The 16,492-nt window shown below is 41.4% G+C and overlaps 2 protein-coding genes across 2 annotated transcripts; both read right to left on the bottom strand.

The window, feature by feature from the left end:
• Positions 1 to 4,249: 4,249 nt before the first annotated feature.
• On the bottom strand, positions 4,250 to 9,682 carry LOC117470106 (interferon-induced protein with tetratricopeptide repeats 1-like). The gene is made up of 2 exons (XM_034114661.1): positions 9,529 to 9,682; positions 4,250 to 6,015 (listed from the first exon to the last, which is right to left on the bottom strand). The coding sequence occupies exons 1-2, from the start codon at positions 9,534 to 9,536 to the stop codon at positions 4,734 to 4,736; spliced, it is 1,290 nt and encodes a 429-aa protein (XP_033970552.1). The 5' UTR covers positions 9,537 to 9,682; the 3' UTR covers positions 4,250 to 4,733.
• Positions 9,683 to 14,109: 4,427 nt separating this feature from the next.
• LOC117469958 (olfactory receptor 6N2-like) lies at positions 14,110 to 15,024 on the bottom strand. Its single transcript, XM_034114457.1, has one exon. The coding sequence runs from the start codon at positions 15,022 to 15,024 to the stop codon at positions 14,110 to 14,112; it is 915 nt and encodes a 304-aa protein (XP_033970348.1).
• Between the last annotated feature and the right edge of the window lie 1,468 nt (positions 15,025 to 16,492).

Here is a 16,492-nt window from a genome sequence, read left to right as displayed (position 1 = left end):
CCTGATATTCTACTGTTTCTCACCCATTTCATCAATACTTCTCTAACTTCTGGTCACTTTCCAAACAGTCTCAAGGAGGCAACAGTAAACCCTCTCCTAAGAAACCCACTCTTAACCCGTCCGATGTTATAAACTACAGGCCTGTCTCTCTCCTCCCGTTCCTGTCTAAAACACTTGAACGCGCTGTCTTTAAACAACTCTCCTGTTATCTCCATCAGAACAACCTTCTTGATCCACACCAGTCTGGTTTCAAGGCAGGTCACTCCACAGAAACTGCTCTCCTCGCTGTCTCTGAGGAACTGCACACTGCTAAAGCAGCCTCCCTCTCCTCTGTCATCATCCTTTTGGACCTGTCTGCTGCATTCGACACGGTGAACCATCAGATCCTCCTTCGCACTCTCCAAGAACTTGGAGTTTCAGGCTCTGCACTTTCCCTCCTCACCTCATACCTCGAAGACCGCACCTACAGGGTAACTTGGAGAGGGTCGGAGTCCGTCCCTTGTCAATTAACTACAGGGGTCCTTCAGGTTCAAGGTTCAAGGTTCAAGGTTCTTTATTGTCAATCTGACATAGCTACAGAGTAATTATGCAGTTGAAAATCTTATGTCACAGGCTTCTCCAACAATGCAACATAATAACATAACATAATAACAATAAGAGCAAGAGCAATACAAAAATAATAATAGTTATAAAAATGAAATAAAGTTATGATGTGGAATAGTGCAGTATGAGTCTATATACAAGTTATTGGAATGATATATATATATTAGGTATTAGATACATACTACTGAGTAGCAGTTGAATGTTTGAAGTTGTTTCAACAGTTCAATTTTTTAACAGTCTCACTGCCCGCGGGAAGAAACTGTCTCCGAATCTTCTTGTCCTTGCCCGGATGCTGCGGTAACTCTGTCAGGGCTCTGTCCTTGGTCCCCTCCTCTTCTCTCTGTACACAAACTCGCTCGGATCGGTCATTAGCCTGCATGGTTTTTCATACCACTGCTACGCTGCCGACACCCAATTAATTCTGTCTTTTCCCCGTTCTGAAAACCCAGGTCGTCGCACGCATCTCTGCTTGTCTAGCAGACATCTCTCGGTGGATGTCTGCTCACCACCTCAAGCTCAGCCTTGACAAGACTGAACTGCTTTTTCTTCCGGGAAAAGAGTGTCCCACTCTTGACCTAACAATCAACATCGGCCCCTCTGTTGTTTCCCCGACTCAGATTGCAAGGAATCTGGGTGTGACCCTAGATAACAACCTGTCTTTCACTGCAAACATCGCTGCTACAACCCGCTGCTGCAGATACACTCTTTACAACATCAGGAGGATACGTGCCCTCCTGAAACAGAAAGCGACGCAACTTCTGGTCCAGGCTCTCGTCATCTCACGCCTAGACTACTGCAACTCCCTCCTGGCTGGTCTACCTGCATGTGCCATCCGACCTATGCAGCTCATCCAGAATGCAGCGGCTCGTCTGGTCTTCAACCTTCCTAAATTCTCCCACACCACACCGCTCCTCCGCTCACTTCACTGGCTTCCAGTAACTGCTAGAATCCACTTCAAGACACTGGTACTAGCGTACCATGCTGTGAATGGATCTGGCCCTTCCTACATCCAGGACATGGTTAAACCATACACCCCAGCACGTGCACTCCGCTCTGCATCAGCCAAACAGCTCGCTGCACCCTCACTGCGAGGGGGACCCAAGTTCCCATCAGCAAAAACACGTGGGTTTGCTATCCTGGCTCCAAAATGGTGGAATGAGCTCCCCATTGACATCAGGACAGCAGAAAGCTTACACATCTTCCGGCGCAGACTGAAAACTCATCTCTTTCGACTCCACTTCGAGCGATAGAATTACTAACAAAGCACTTATAAAGGACTGGCTTATCTAAAGCCTGTTGACTAGCACTTGAAATGTTTTGGCTCTATGAAACCTGATGTACTTATATGATTCTGTTTTCTTCAAGTTTGTATCTTCTTGGTCGAATGCACTTATTGTAAGTCGCTTTGGATAAAAGCGTCAGCTAAATGCAATGTAATGTTTCTGTAAGTTGTAAACGATATAAATAGGGCAAAGAAGTAACCATTGCATGGGTGGATATGTACTGTAGGCCAACATACTGTATGTATACAGGTCTATATACATATTGTCATGATCGTAATTTGTATTTCCGGTTTTATTTTTAAATGTATTTTGTCCTTGTGTCTTGTCTTGTTTTACTTCCTGTCTGTTTCCCTCCCATTTGATTGTCCAACAGAGGTGGGAAGTACATTTTCTCAACTACTATACTAAAGTAACATTTTGAGGTATTTGTACTTTACTTGAGTGTTTTCATGTTATGCTACTCTGTATTTCTAGTCCACTACAATTCCTAGGTATATTGTGTACTTTTACTCCACTCCATGTATTTAATACCTTTAGTTACTTTACAGATGTGGATGAATGATGTGAAATATAATCAAGTGTTAAATCAGACTTTAGTTCCACCTGGAGTAAATTCACAAGCTACCCTGCACTATACAAAGTCATTCAAACTAGCTGCACCTTTACCAGCTTTGAGAACACTTTCATGATCAATCATTATAAAACATATCATATATATTATTCTGAAATCTGCATATTAAGTACTTTTGTATGTTAAGTATATTTTGAGGCCAATTATTTTGTACTTTTACTTGAGGAACATTTTTAATGCAGGACATTAACTTGTAACAGTATTCCTACACTCTGGTTCTTCTGCTTTTACTTAAGTACAATATTTGAGTACTTCTTCCACCTCTGTTGTGCAATTCTTTACATGTGCTACACCTTGGGTTTTGCATGCCCTCCCCAGCTGTTGTCTTGGTGATTAGTCTTTTGTGTATACATGTTTTCCCTCGTGTTCTCTGTCAGTTCTTCGTCAGTGTTTCCATAGTTTGGTTCCTGGTTCCCTCTCTGTATTCTTCTGGATTGTCCTCGTCTCCTATGTCCTCCAAGTCTACCCGGTTTGTTACTCGTTATTGTTAGCTACTTTTCTTGTGTTGACCCAGCCTGCCCCTCCATTTTTTTGTATTTATTTGGAACAGCTTTTATTATTAAAGCTTGCTTTTTGTTTATACTTTTATACCCGCCTCTTTCATTGTGCATTTGGGTCCTGATTCACTTCCACTGTGACACATATAGGATTCATAGAAAGAGACAGTGCATGGTGATATGTAAATGAGTTAATATCAAATGGAAAAGTTCAGTTTGAATGCACGTTATTTCAAACTCATTTAGATAATGAGCAGCAGCTGTCTGCAGTGTCAGAGTGAAGAGCTGTTGGAGACACCTGCACCATGACGCTCTGCTGCTGCCATCTACTGCTGTAACCAGGTTACTGTTTGAATACCACTTCCTGTTGACAGGGTACTGCTGAACTAAAAAAACAAACACTTATTTTAACATGAAAGTTCATCTTCTTTTATAGAAGCACTGTCTTTCATCACCCCTTATCCCTTGGGGAAATTCTCATACAGCTGTTTGTGTTTATTGCTCATCCTTGTTGACTTAAAAGTGGAACATTTAGGCACCTTGTGTGCAGTACTGCTACATGTTCTATAGCGTATATGCATGTATTTCACGCATAGAGGTCACTACAGTGAACAACTATTGAAAAGGTGTTTTCTTGTATATGCATGGGTTTTGATGGCATAGTTGCACATCAGCCACTACATAGGACCCTATTGCATCATCCCATACACTGCCACTCAGTGGAAAGTCAGTGTAAGTGCATGATAGATTTCTCTAAACCAAGAGAGACGACAGAAAGCCAGATGGACCGAATCACTCGTCGATATCTTGCCAATCCTTTTATGGAAAGCGCCCCCTGCAGGTATAACAATGTTGGTGACATCAAGTAACAACTAAGGAATCATATAATTCATAAATTGCAAGTATTGATTTTATGTTTTCAGGAAATTATGATTAATCACCTGTCCACTAAAGTGGATGTCATGCATCACTGGCTATATTTCAATTCATACTGTTACTGCTACTGTTGTTCTTGAAAATACTTCATCTGCAATATCTTTTTGGGCCGTAAATAAATATACTTAAGTTATTATAATGTCATTTTAAGTTTGCACATCTTTATTTATCATTTTTTCAAAATGTACATGTCTTCAGTTCAAACTTAAACGCATACTGTCCACCTGAGTGGACATATAAAACATTTTTTTTCAACATTTGAAAAAACTAGGAAACCAAAAACAAGTACATTTCTTGGTTTACATAATGCATCTTTATTGTTTTTTACAGTGTAGAGGCACTCTTGACATACAATCAGTTGCATCATGCAATACTGTTGAGATTATACATCCATAATATATTGAAATACCAATCACACATTTTTATATTACACAAATAAAAGCTTACGGCAAAGCACATTTCATAGGTCATAGAGTATTTTGCTAGAAGGAACAGTGCACATGGAAAACATACACATAATTAATGAAAACAACATGTCAACAACCAGTGTTATAAACGATTTGGCTTGTTTCCTAAATCGAGTGTCCTACTGCTGACAGTTTTTCAGTGCATAAGTATAAGCTTTTAGATATATCTTTAAACAGCCTCTGTCTACTACTTATGTGCAGACACTTGTTAAAACTGCCTTTAAAGTACACAGCTCAATCAATAAGTATAGATTATTTTTAGGCAGTGCAATACCTATGTTTTTTTCTGATTGTTCTCCCTGTGCTGTTAAGAACACTATGGCTCTTGCAGGTTTGCCAGACACTCCCTTATTTCTCCACACATTCTGTGCCAGCCTTTGTCTCTAATGATCTCCAGAACTTTGATGCTGTCCTTACGAAAGAAGGATTGGTGCTGTATCTTTGCTGCCTCCATGTGATATCGTATTGACATTTTGCGATCCTGTTTTTGGAAATGTAAATATTTTGCGTAGCTGTTGAAAAGCACCTGTTGGCCTGCAGGTTCCAGATCACTTTTTAGCAGTTCCTGATATATCTGCTCAGCTTTAGCCTGACCATCATGTGACGTGCGTGCGTATATCGCGGCAAGGTGTATTTTCCTCATAAGTGAGGAATCAGGGTAAAGAGCAATCACCTCCTGATGGAGACTGACTGCTCTGGCTATCATGCTTTTTGTTAGGGGACTGTTACTGCAAAGGAGCTTCTTTTGGTAGCAGAGAGCAGCACGTCTCTTCAGATAACGCTCATCTGGATGGTTCGTCAGAGCCTCCTCTGCCAAATCAATGGCCTCATCATAACGTTGTCTGTAAACCCATAGCAATGGTTTTAAACCACTGTAGCTGCCGACAGGACTTCTCAAAACAATTGTGGCTAACTGACGTGCTTCATCTTTAACTCTTTCTCCTCTCTTAGCACGTTGACAAAGATAGTGAGCAGCAAGGTACAAGTTCTCTGGATCCTGTTCTTGGGCAATTCTCATTTTCTGAAAGATGTCATCTTCCAGGCTGTAATTAGAAACATACGTTAACGCTATGACATGCCAGCTGTTCCATTCCACCATGTCCGGCTGCATCTCGATGGCTCTCTGGAAGTAATCTGCAACCAGGTTCATGTCACCGTTAAACGTCATCAGCGTATAGGCTTTTTCAGCGTAGATCTCTGGGTGGAGCTCCTCCTGGGATGGAGATGGGTATTTTTTATTCAGGGCGTCGACCTTTGACAGGTAAGCCTCGCTCTCTGCTTGGTCTCCCAGGTGGTGGTGCAGCCAAGCCAGGTTCCCGTAGTTCACCACCAACCAGGGGCCCTCATCTGTGTTTTTTATCTGGCTGAAGGCCTCTGTAGCCTTGTTGAAGAAACTTTGGGCGTCTTCATTGGATCCCAGCTTGTACTGAATGAACCCTCGCAGGTTGTAGATGTGACCCAGCCATTTGTTTCCATTATCAGTACCAATGTCTATCAAGTTGTCCCTACAACGTAAAAGTAAGGACCTTCTGAGGTCAAGATCCCAGGTGAAGTGGCACTGTAGAGCCTCCAGTCTGGACACCAGTGTTCGAGCAGCACTAATAGAAAATAACAAAATAAAAAATATTTTAAAACATCCTGAATAGTTTAATACAAAATACCTCTGAAGTGTGCAACATTTGAATACACACTGTTTAACTAATGTAGAGGAAGGGAGAATGGAAGGAAGGAATGGAGTACAAAACACTGAATAGGCGGATAGCAAATGATTCATTTAACTTAATCCCTGAAGATCATCTTAAGTGAGGGTTGGAACGCAGAACAATTGGTAAATGGGAGACTTGCCTTTGGGCTCAACTCTCCCTTCACCAACACAACACATGCATTACTGCTGCTTCTGTTTCAATCTGCCTGTCAATCTCACCAGGCGCGCCGGATTCATTTTAAAAGTGGGGGGGCCAAAAAAGTGCGTGTGTATGGCCCAATCCCAAACCACGCCCTACACCCTACCCCTACACACTCCCCCTCCGTGACGGAGTGAACTCCGTGGAGTGACACATGAGGCTCCCTCCTGTCAGATGGAGGGAGTAGATACAGCAGCAAGCTTTGGGACAAACTCCCCTCTCTCCGGCAGAAACAGGAAATGTCGTAACTGTATCAACGGTATCAAATCAGCATCTCTTTGACAAAAAATGTAAATGAATAACTAAAATAAAACTCCAAACATCTCTAATTGTGTTACTTTTTTGTAAAGCTCTTTTAGTTTTAAACCTGATGTTTATAAGTTTCTTAGTTTTTGCAACAGTCTGTAAATATACACAACTTTATAATAAAATGCACACATTTACCTTTTTCTAGACTAAACACATGGTAGATCCTAAGTTAAAAACATATGAGGTTATCATGAGGTTGTTAACATCGCAGTTTATCAGTGGATGTTTGCTGGAAGCACAATAACTGCATGTTTTGCATTGCTTTTAAATTTCAGTTAATATAGTGGTGAGAGACTCCCGATACATTAGATTTATAAGTTCATTAATTGTCTCGTGATGCATATTTCCCGGTGAGCATGAAGCTCTTCAGAGTGGGGTTTTTCTCAGATACGAGTTATTTTGGAAATTGTGCAGTTGCTCCATCATTCCATCTCTTCTTTTTTCCTGCTCAATACGCTGTTGTTTGACAAGCTGTATGTTGACTGGTGTTTAACTGAAGAAAGCGCACTTTTTTTTAATACACTCTCTGTGGAAATTAGACTTTTCGTGGCTGCCCAGGAGGCTTGGGCACTTTTTCCAGTTATTAACTCCGATATTAACAAAGCTATCATCTCCACATTTTGAGAAAGTTACAAGCCGTTTGACAGCAGCAAATCTGCATATTTCACAGAAGGCCCGTTTAGTGGTTTTGCAAATAATTAACCACTCTCTGTTTTTGTACCATTCTGCGTTGAAGTACCTTTCTCTTTGCCCAAATAATCTAGCGGTCAGTTAGCTGCAGTTTTACCCGTCTCAATGTCCCGACAACAAACCTCCATGCAGTCGGAACCAGCCTGTTTCGGTTCAACGACGGCGGTGGCGGCGGTTTTGACAGTCTCTGCGGCCGCAGAGCTGCTGCTTTTGGGTTTATCTGGCTTCGCTGGTTCTATGATTGATGAAGGTCCAGGCTCCTGAGACGTGGATGTCAGGGATGTGACCTTCCAGTTGTTAATTTAAGTTTAGATTGACTGTATAGTTTTCTTCTGCGCTGGTTCTTCTGACGTGTTTGCAAGTGTATATATTTTTTCTATCTAGGTTAACGGCTGACACACAGAACAACGTGACAAATAAAGTAAACAACGTAACGAATAAACAAATCTAAGCTTTTTTATTGGTTGTAATTTACATGGATACATTTGAATGGTGTGACAATGTCCTATTTGATTGGGTTAAAATTTACATATTCTTCCTGTTATGTCTGCCTGCTTTATTTTACCTAATGCAAAGTGACCTGCTCCATCGAAATCAGTCGCATTGACCCGAAGACACATTTTGAGTTGTATACACTGTTGGAAAGAGGAGATTCATAGCTTTCTAATGATATCAGGATTGTTGTTGTAGGCTACTCCAAATATTAAGCAAAATATGTCACATTATATAATGACTGTTACAGAGTCATCATTTTGAGAAAAAGGCCTTTAAAGTTTCCTCTTCTCTGGATCGATCTGATTGATTATTAGCGGAGCAAATGATCAAAATAGTACAAAGGGAAGATAGGGGAAGCCCGCGAGTGTGTGTGTGTATATATGTGTGTGTTTGTGTATTTTTGCGTTTGTGTGTATTGTGTTTGTTTCCCGGGGAAAACACTCACGAGAAACACGGCTGCTGTTATGCCTGCAGTGACGTAAAGTTACTCCGTTGCTTGTAATTATGCCGTTACAAGCTTCAAAGTTGTATTTATCATCTGAATTTGCCAAAACAAGTTTAATATTCTGAAAGCCAAGACTTTGTTTATTTGAAATCAGATAAAAACAAACTGTAACGGACCCTGCCGTGTTATCTATGATTACTATACGCCTTACATTCATAATTTCAGCAGAGGGAGGGGAAGCGGCGCTGTGGAACAGCAGAGTGGCGAGTGAGAGCTTTACAAGCTTAAAAAAATGCCTGTAGCTAATGAGATTGAATATAACAATCAAACATAACAAAATATACACAGCTATATCAGATCGCATTTTAGATGCGACTTTAGAGTAGAGGGGAATTATTGAAACGGGATTTGTACAGTGTTCCACGGCATCCGCCGCTGCGAAAATGTGGGGCAGGGCTGAAAAGTGGGGGGGGCCAATGGCCCCCTGGCCCCCCCGCTTCCAGCGCCCTTGAATCTCACACTCTACTTTAAAATATTTGCCCATCAGCAAACATTTGTTTAACTCCTTCATTACCTAACAACTCGGAGGGAGCATTCCACCGTTTTCTGGCATAGACCCCTGGCTTCAGACTTTGTTTCTTTATTTTTCAGCATGCAGGGACTAGAGCTTTCATTTTGTTGGGTAACCCAGAGTTGTAGAATGAACTTTGAGGGAAGGATTTATTTTATTTGTGTTAATTGCTGGACACAAAATAATTGAGCTCTACAAAGTGTACCGTGTTTGTGTTTGAAAAGCCAAACATGATGTAATATGCAGCAAGGAACAAAGTAACTTTAATGAAGCAGTCGTCAAAAGTGGAGGCAACATAATAAATAAATAATAAGGGAATTAATGGATAAAAAGAGTATCACAATAACAGAAGAGTAAGGAAAAGGGAGTTAGAAAGAAGGTGAGATAAGAAGGAAGAAAGGAAAGGCAGAAAGGTAACAGATAATTAAAAAAAGATTGATAGAGGTAAGGAAGGAGGATACAATTAAGTAAGGTATAGGGTGGTAGGATGAAAGGTATGACATTGAGCAACACAGAGTCGAACAAAGCAGACAGGAAGTGTTACGGCGAGTAAGGGAAATAAAATGGTAATTCAAAAAATATATACTAAACAGATGGACTCAGCATTTCCTCTCCTGCTGAAACACAACCACGAATACATTATTCAGTAATAGGCCAATTATTAAAAAAAAGAAAAAGAAAAACATAATCAACTCACCTCATCATTCAGCTGTTTCCTCAGCTCTGTAGTTCTGTAAATGTGAGGATGGGTTTTGCTCTTGATGCTCTGGTATAAAGTCAGTGATGTGTAACTTCTGTTTCGCTGTAAAAGATGGGATGTTGTTGAGCACGGAGCTTTAAATGCTCACTGCTAACAACAAAGGGGCGGGGCATTTATGCATTCATCTCATGAATACTTTACTTATGTTTTCCAGTAATGGAAACTAAATCTAAGGGATGATCAGAATCAGAACAAATACTGGGTGTGCCAGAGTTTCAACTGATGCACGAGTTAATCCACAAGCTCCTTCACGCAGAGAGGTGATGTGTCATCCTTCTTCTGGGCGTCAAGTAACGCACGCACGCACACACACACACACACACACACACACACACACACACACACACACACACACACACACACACACACACACACACACACACACACACACACACACACACACACACACACACACTGGGTCCCTGAACATGCACAACCTACTCCAAACCCATTTTAAGCTTTCATTTATCAGAAACAGGTACACACTGTGTGTGCTTCTAGGGTTCTGTCAAAGTGAAACTTTTCCCTAAGGTGCATTAGGGCATTCCCTTTTCCAGAAAATAAATGTATGTCAGGCCAGGAATTATACATCCAGCCAGGCCACTTTTGCTGGTTTCATCGTCAATATTTTCAACCTCTTCAGCATCTGCTGATACTAAATAAGAACCAGGATTAGGATTACTATTATATATATATCAGTAACTAATTAAGAGGTGTGACGACCCCTCCACACCACTAGGCGTTCTGTGGTCTCTCTCTCCCCTTGTTTGCAGGTTCCAGTGCTGTCGGATGATTGTGGACTGACGAGCTGCACCTGGGCAGCTGTTATAAGACGGCCCATCGCGTTTCGGGAGGCCTCTCCCTTGCGTTGGTCCTTTACCTCGTTCTAAAGCAGGTAGTAATTATTTGCTTACCGTGATGTGTCAAAGCTGCGTACCCGCTGCGTTCCATCACCACAAAGTCAGTAGTTAAAGCCCTGACCCATTTCATGTCAATTTTTGGAATCCCAAAAGTTATTCAGAGCGATCAAGGTTCAAACTTCTCGTCACACCTTTTTGCGCAAGTGGTGAAGCAGTTGAAGGTCCAGCATAAACAGTCTTCCGCATATCACGCACAGACCTAAGGAGCGTTAGAGAGGTTCCATCAGACTCTGAAGTCTCTGTTACGGGGTTATTGCGTGAAGATGAATCAGGATTGGGAGGAAGGGCTGCCATGACTTATGTTGGCTGCGAGAGAGGTTGTGCAGGAGAGTACGGGGTTTAGCCCTAATGAACTTGTTTTTGGCCACAGAGTACGTGGGCCGCTTGCGCTGCTGAACGATGCTGTCACGCCGTCAGAAACCCCTAGTAATCTTGTTGACTATGTAAACGGGTTCCGGCATCGGTTGTATTCAGCTGGGGAGATGGCCAGAGAGAAGTTGTCGGCTGCCCAGGGAAAGAAGAAGCGTCTGTATGACCGAAAAACCGAGCAGCGCTCGTTTAGTCCTGGAGATCAGGTCCTGGCTTTGTTGCCAATGGTTAATTCCCCGTTTCAGGCAAAATGTTCTGGCTCTTTTACAGTGCTGCATCAGGTATCTGATCAAAATGTTCTCCTGTCCACGCCTAAACGTAGAAAAGCCACTCAGCTCTGCCATATAAATCTGCTGAAGTCATACTAATGAGTCTAAACCTCTCTCAGCAGCAGCGGCAGTGGGGAGTCAGTTCTTCGGAGGGGAGGATGATGGGGTTACAGCGCCTGATGAGAGCTTGTTGCGGGGAAAATTGAAGAACACTGAAACTTTGCGTAATCTGGAGTCACTGTTGGGTCATTTGTGGGCAGAAGGAAGGTCTGAGTTGACTGCTCTGATTCATAGTAATCTGTGTCTATTCAGTGATACACCAAGCCAAACACACATGATAGTGCATGATATAGATGTAGAGGGTGCACATCCTATCCGTCAGCATTTCTATCGTGTGTCTGAGGAAAAACGTCAGGTAATGGACACAGAAATCAAGTACATGCTCGAAAATGGCATCGCCGAACCTTCTTGTTCAAGCTGGGCATCACCCTGTCTGCTTGTGGAGAAGTCTGATAAAAGTCCTAGGTTTTGCACAGATTATCGGAAGGTTAATGCTGTTACTAAACCCGATGCGTATCCACTGCCTCGTATGGAAGATTGTATTGATCAGGTTGGTTCTGCCCAGTTTGTAAGCAAATTTTACCTTTTAAAAGGTTACTGGCAGGTTCCACTCTCTCCAAGGGCCAAGGAAATCTCCGCCTTTATTACACCCTCAGGGTTATATTCTTATAATGTGATGAGTTTTGGTCTGCGTAATGCTCCCTCCACATTCCAGCGATTTATGAACAGGGTGGTGTCGGGGTTGGAATGTTGTGCCGTGTACTTGGATGACGGTGTGATCTATAGCAATACGTGGGAGGAACATTTGGCCCGTATTAAGAAACTGTTCGACCGGTTGAGTTAGGCGTGCCTGACAGTAAACTTGGCAAAGTGTGACTTTGCCAACTCCGCCGTCACTTACCTCGGCAAAGTTGTAGGGCAGGGGACTGTGTGTGCCATCGAGGCCAAAGTGAGTGCGATAACTAAATACCCAGTTCCCACCACAAAAAAAAGAACTTCAGCGTTTCACCACAGAGGAACGCACTTCACAAATTGCATTACCCATAAGGAGCTGTAAAAATGCCGCAGTTTTTGCGTGGCGATCGATATCGGCCGATACTCATACTTTGCTGATCGATCGGTGCTCTCTAAAAAGGCCGATCGCGAGACGTAAAATACATGACACTTTTCTCTGTGTGCGGCAAAACAAGCTCGCCAAAATGGCTTCACCAGTCTGGCAGTATTTTAAGGTGTCCGAAAATGACAATAAAATAGCGGTTTGCAACGTTTGTGAAGCAGAAATCCTGCAGCTCCACCCGCTGTGACGGACCGGTGAGCGGAGCAAAACACACAAGAGTTAGACCTAACACACTTAGCTATTTTATCTACCTCTGGAACTAGTTATAAATATATTTATTCTTCACTGTCACTCATTACTGGATCAGTGAGCTGCATGAGATACTGACAGGCTGTCAGGAGAGAGAGAGAGGGGGAGAGAGGAAAAGAGAGCGCTTCCTCTCATTTCTCCCGTGTTATTATCCAAAGTTAATGTAAACTTGAATAATGTACTTCATTTGAATGTAACAATTATGTTGGTTGTTGTTTGTGGAAGCGCCAGTGAATGAGCCCCATTAACTGAATTTTAAACATCACTTTTCACGAGCTCTTCACCCAATATCTCCCTACGGACTTCCTGCCCTCTTCATCTGGCGCCCGTGCTTTGTCCACACCCAACGGCCATTAAAACCACACAGTGTTGTGACGGGTAACCATTGAATGGACTGACGTGAAAATGGTTTCAAACATTCCTGTTCCCCAGAGGATACATTGCCAAACCTTTGATTGCCATCATCAATGGGCCTGACTTGAATGAGAATTGGTATGGTTTCCTTTTGCAACCCTTATTATTATTATTATTATACTTTTGTACTAATAGTACTAATAGCTCACTCAATATACTTTTGCTCATAAAGAACAGTCCCTGCACCTTCTTTCAATTTGAAACATTGGACTCACACGTGATATGATATTGTCCTGCAAGAAATATAACATGCCAACACCAGTTTGACTACTATATTGCACTTATTTGTTTATTCAGTCCATTAATGAACAACGTGCATAATCTTTGGGAAAAACAGAAGTTTGAATGTCGGCCATCGGCAACACTTAAATCTCTTGTAGTGATTAAAAATGCTGCCAATTACTTTATTTCCATCAGTATGTAGTCTCTATTATGTCATTGCGCTTTTTTTCCTGGGCCTAAACTGGAATGGTCTTATTGTAATTCATTTGTTGTTTTTTATTTTTGCTTGTAGAGCCGATTTCCCAAATTGGCCTCTGTAGTAAATGGTGTTTATCCCTATCAGTTATAATAAACTCACCAAAGAAAACTTACGATCACATGATTAAAAAAACATATTTTTTAATAAGTTAAGCATATTAAGTAGTCATAACATTGTTCCAAGTGAAGATAAAGTGTACATGATATATAGTAAAGAGGTTTTTACAGGGTTAACACATCTTTACATGAAATACCTTCCACAGATCAGAACATCAAGGTTCAAGGTTCAAGGTTCTTTATTGTCAAACTAACATAGCTACAGAGTAATTATGTCGTTGAAAATCTTAGGTCACAGGCTTCTCCAATAATGCAACATAATAATACAGAAAAATAGTTCTAAAATAAAGTGGAATAGTGCAGTACGAGTCTATATACAAGTTATTGGAATGATATATATTAGATAGTAGATATATATTACTAAGTAGCAGATGAATGTTATGAAATTGTTTCAGCAGTTCAATTGTTTAACAGTCTCACTGCCCGCGGGAAGAAACTGTCTCCACATACTGTATGTGCATATTATTACAGAAGAAATGACTGCACATTACATCACAATTACTGCAACATCCCTGTTAATACGTCAGTTCAACTTTGCTCTACAGAACAACTTCTTCAGGTGCTTAAAGATTTCTTTCACTTTCAGTCCATATATAACTGGATTAAAGAGGGGGTAATACAAGAATGCCTGTAAAGTCATTATGGAATGTGAATCAGATCCAAGTTGAATTATTATAACATCATATGCACACAAACAGGAGAAGCAGAATAAAACTACGAGGTGGGGTAAACAGGTCTGTGCAGCTTTTCTCCGGACATTTCTACCGCTTCGATAGGAGATGATCAGTATTCTGGTGTATGTGAAAAGTATGAAGAGCAAAGGTAAAAGGGCCATGCTGAACAGAGCATACACATCATATAAGGCTAGTGCTTTTGAACTAATGCAAAATAGATTGTAAATTGAATTGTTACAAAAAATTGATTTTAAAGTAAAATGACAGAATTTTGTATTAATAACCAGAATGACTGAGATTGCAACCTGACACGCAGGCACAAGCCAAGCCAAACTGAGAATAACACTCACTGTAGTTGTTCTCATTATAGTATGATATTGCAGAGGCTTACATATAGACACATATCTGTCATAGGCCATGGCTGACAACAGGAAGAAATCTGAAGCACTTAACGCGTAATATATGAAGAATTGAAGGAGACAGGCTGAATATGATATGACCGGTTTCTCAGACACAAAGTTACCTAACAACTTTGGGTACATAGCAGTGTTGTAAACAATGGAGTTCAGCAGCAACGCTGCGATAAAAAAGTACATAGGCTCATGGAGGTTCTTATGCTTCCATATAAGGCACATAATAGTAAAATTAAAGCAGATTGTTAGAATATATACAGTAAACATAATGAAAAAATACAAATACCTGAATTTGCCCATTACAACATACCCACTAAGAGCAATGGATGTTACATTTAAATCATCATCCATGAAGAACACCAATTAAAACAGGCAGGTTTTATAACAAATTAGTAAACTAAGAAAAAAACTCTTACCATGCACATTGCATTAACATTGCACAACATCTTGTTTGATTCATTAACAGATACCAGACCTTAAACTGCACCTCATGTGTGTTCATGCAGAGATCAGAACTGTTTCCCTCAGACTAAGTATTTGATCACATTTCCTCACCCTCACCATGGATCTCATTAACTCTTCAAAGCTCATCAAACTCTGGAGGCCTGAACCCAAAGGTGCCAAACTTTGTTTACATGGGTGTGAGTTCACTTCACTTCTTTGCATTGACAACTATTGCAGGGTTGGTGCGAGGCCCTAATCATTGACCTCATCTGCACTTACTAAATAACACACTCTATGTCAAGTTTTTCTTCGGGTTACACTTTACAATTTCATTAGAATAATATAATATTTAATTTAGAGTCCTGCATCGGGTCGGGTACCCCGCAAAAAAAGTGATTCGCGGGTGGTATTTTTTCAAACGCTTTTTTCCGGGTTCGGTTCTGGGTAAAACAAAGATGATATATATAGAATACAGCATTTTCAATAACACTTCCTCAAGAGCGAAATCCAACGTCGGGGAGGCTTTTGGTGTCATCCTAGATGGAGAAAATAACCAACATCCCACGCTTTTTGAGACAAATATGCAACTGCGTGTGTTAATAATTGCACGTTTTCACTGCTTTTATAGGATATGCGGGTTCGGGTCGGTTTGCGGATCTTGTGCCGACGGGTTGGGTCGGTTTGCGGAACTAATTGGCAATATGTGCGGGTGGCGGGGCGGGTTCGGATTTGCTTACCGCGGGTGCGGGGCGGGAGCGGGTCTTGGAAATCAGACCCGTGCAGGACTCTGCCACAATGAAGCTGATGCCGGGGTATGACTTATCCACTTCATGGACCTCATTTTGTGCAGAAACATATTTGAAAGCTGATACTTGAACTATGTCATCCCTCCGGCCCAGGGATTGAGTGTGTCCATTTTGGAGATAATTGGAGAACCTTAGATTTTTTGACCTTTTCAAACTCATCTCTGAAGACTTGACTTTTCCTGAAAATCAGGTCAAAAATAAAGTTGCTCTGATTTGCATGATAATTGGTGTACTGAGAAAAGTGGCCTCAGAGATGACTAATTCAAAGTGACGTGCATGTAGCCTGTGGCATCTTTGAAATATGACCTTGTATGTTTCAAATACCACAGGTCGTGTAGTGATGTATTTTTTTTTTTATCGGAGGGATGAAACCCTCTTTAATGGTCACACATGTAGAGCACACAGCACACACAGTGACATTTGGCCTCTGCTTTTAAACCATCCTAGTACCAGGAGTCTAGTACTAGGAGCAGTGGCCAGCTATTGCACAGCGCCCGGGGAGCAATGGGAGTGGTTGAGGTACTGTCCACATCGCATACCTGAGGTCACGCAGTCAAGTATGTGACTTG

The sequence above is a fragment of the Trematomus bernacchii genome, unplaced genomic scaffold (genome assembly GCF_902827165.1).
Source record: "Trematomus bernacchii unplaced genomic scaffold, fTreBer1.1, whole genome shotgun sequence".
In the NCBI taxonomy this organism is placed as follows: domain Eukaryota; kingdom Metazoa; phylum Chordata; class Actinopteri; order Perciformes; family Nototheniidae; genus Trematomus; species Trematomus bernacchii.
The sequence above is the reverse complement of the archived record's forward strand: the minus strand, read 5'-3'. Positions and strand labels throughout refer to the sequence as shown.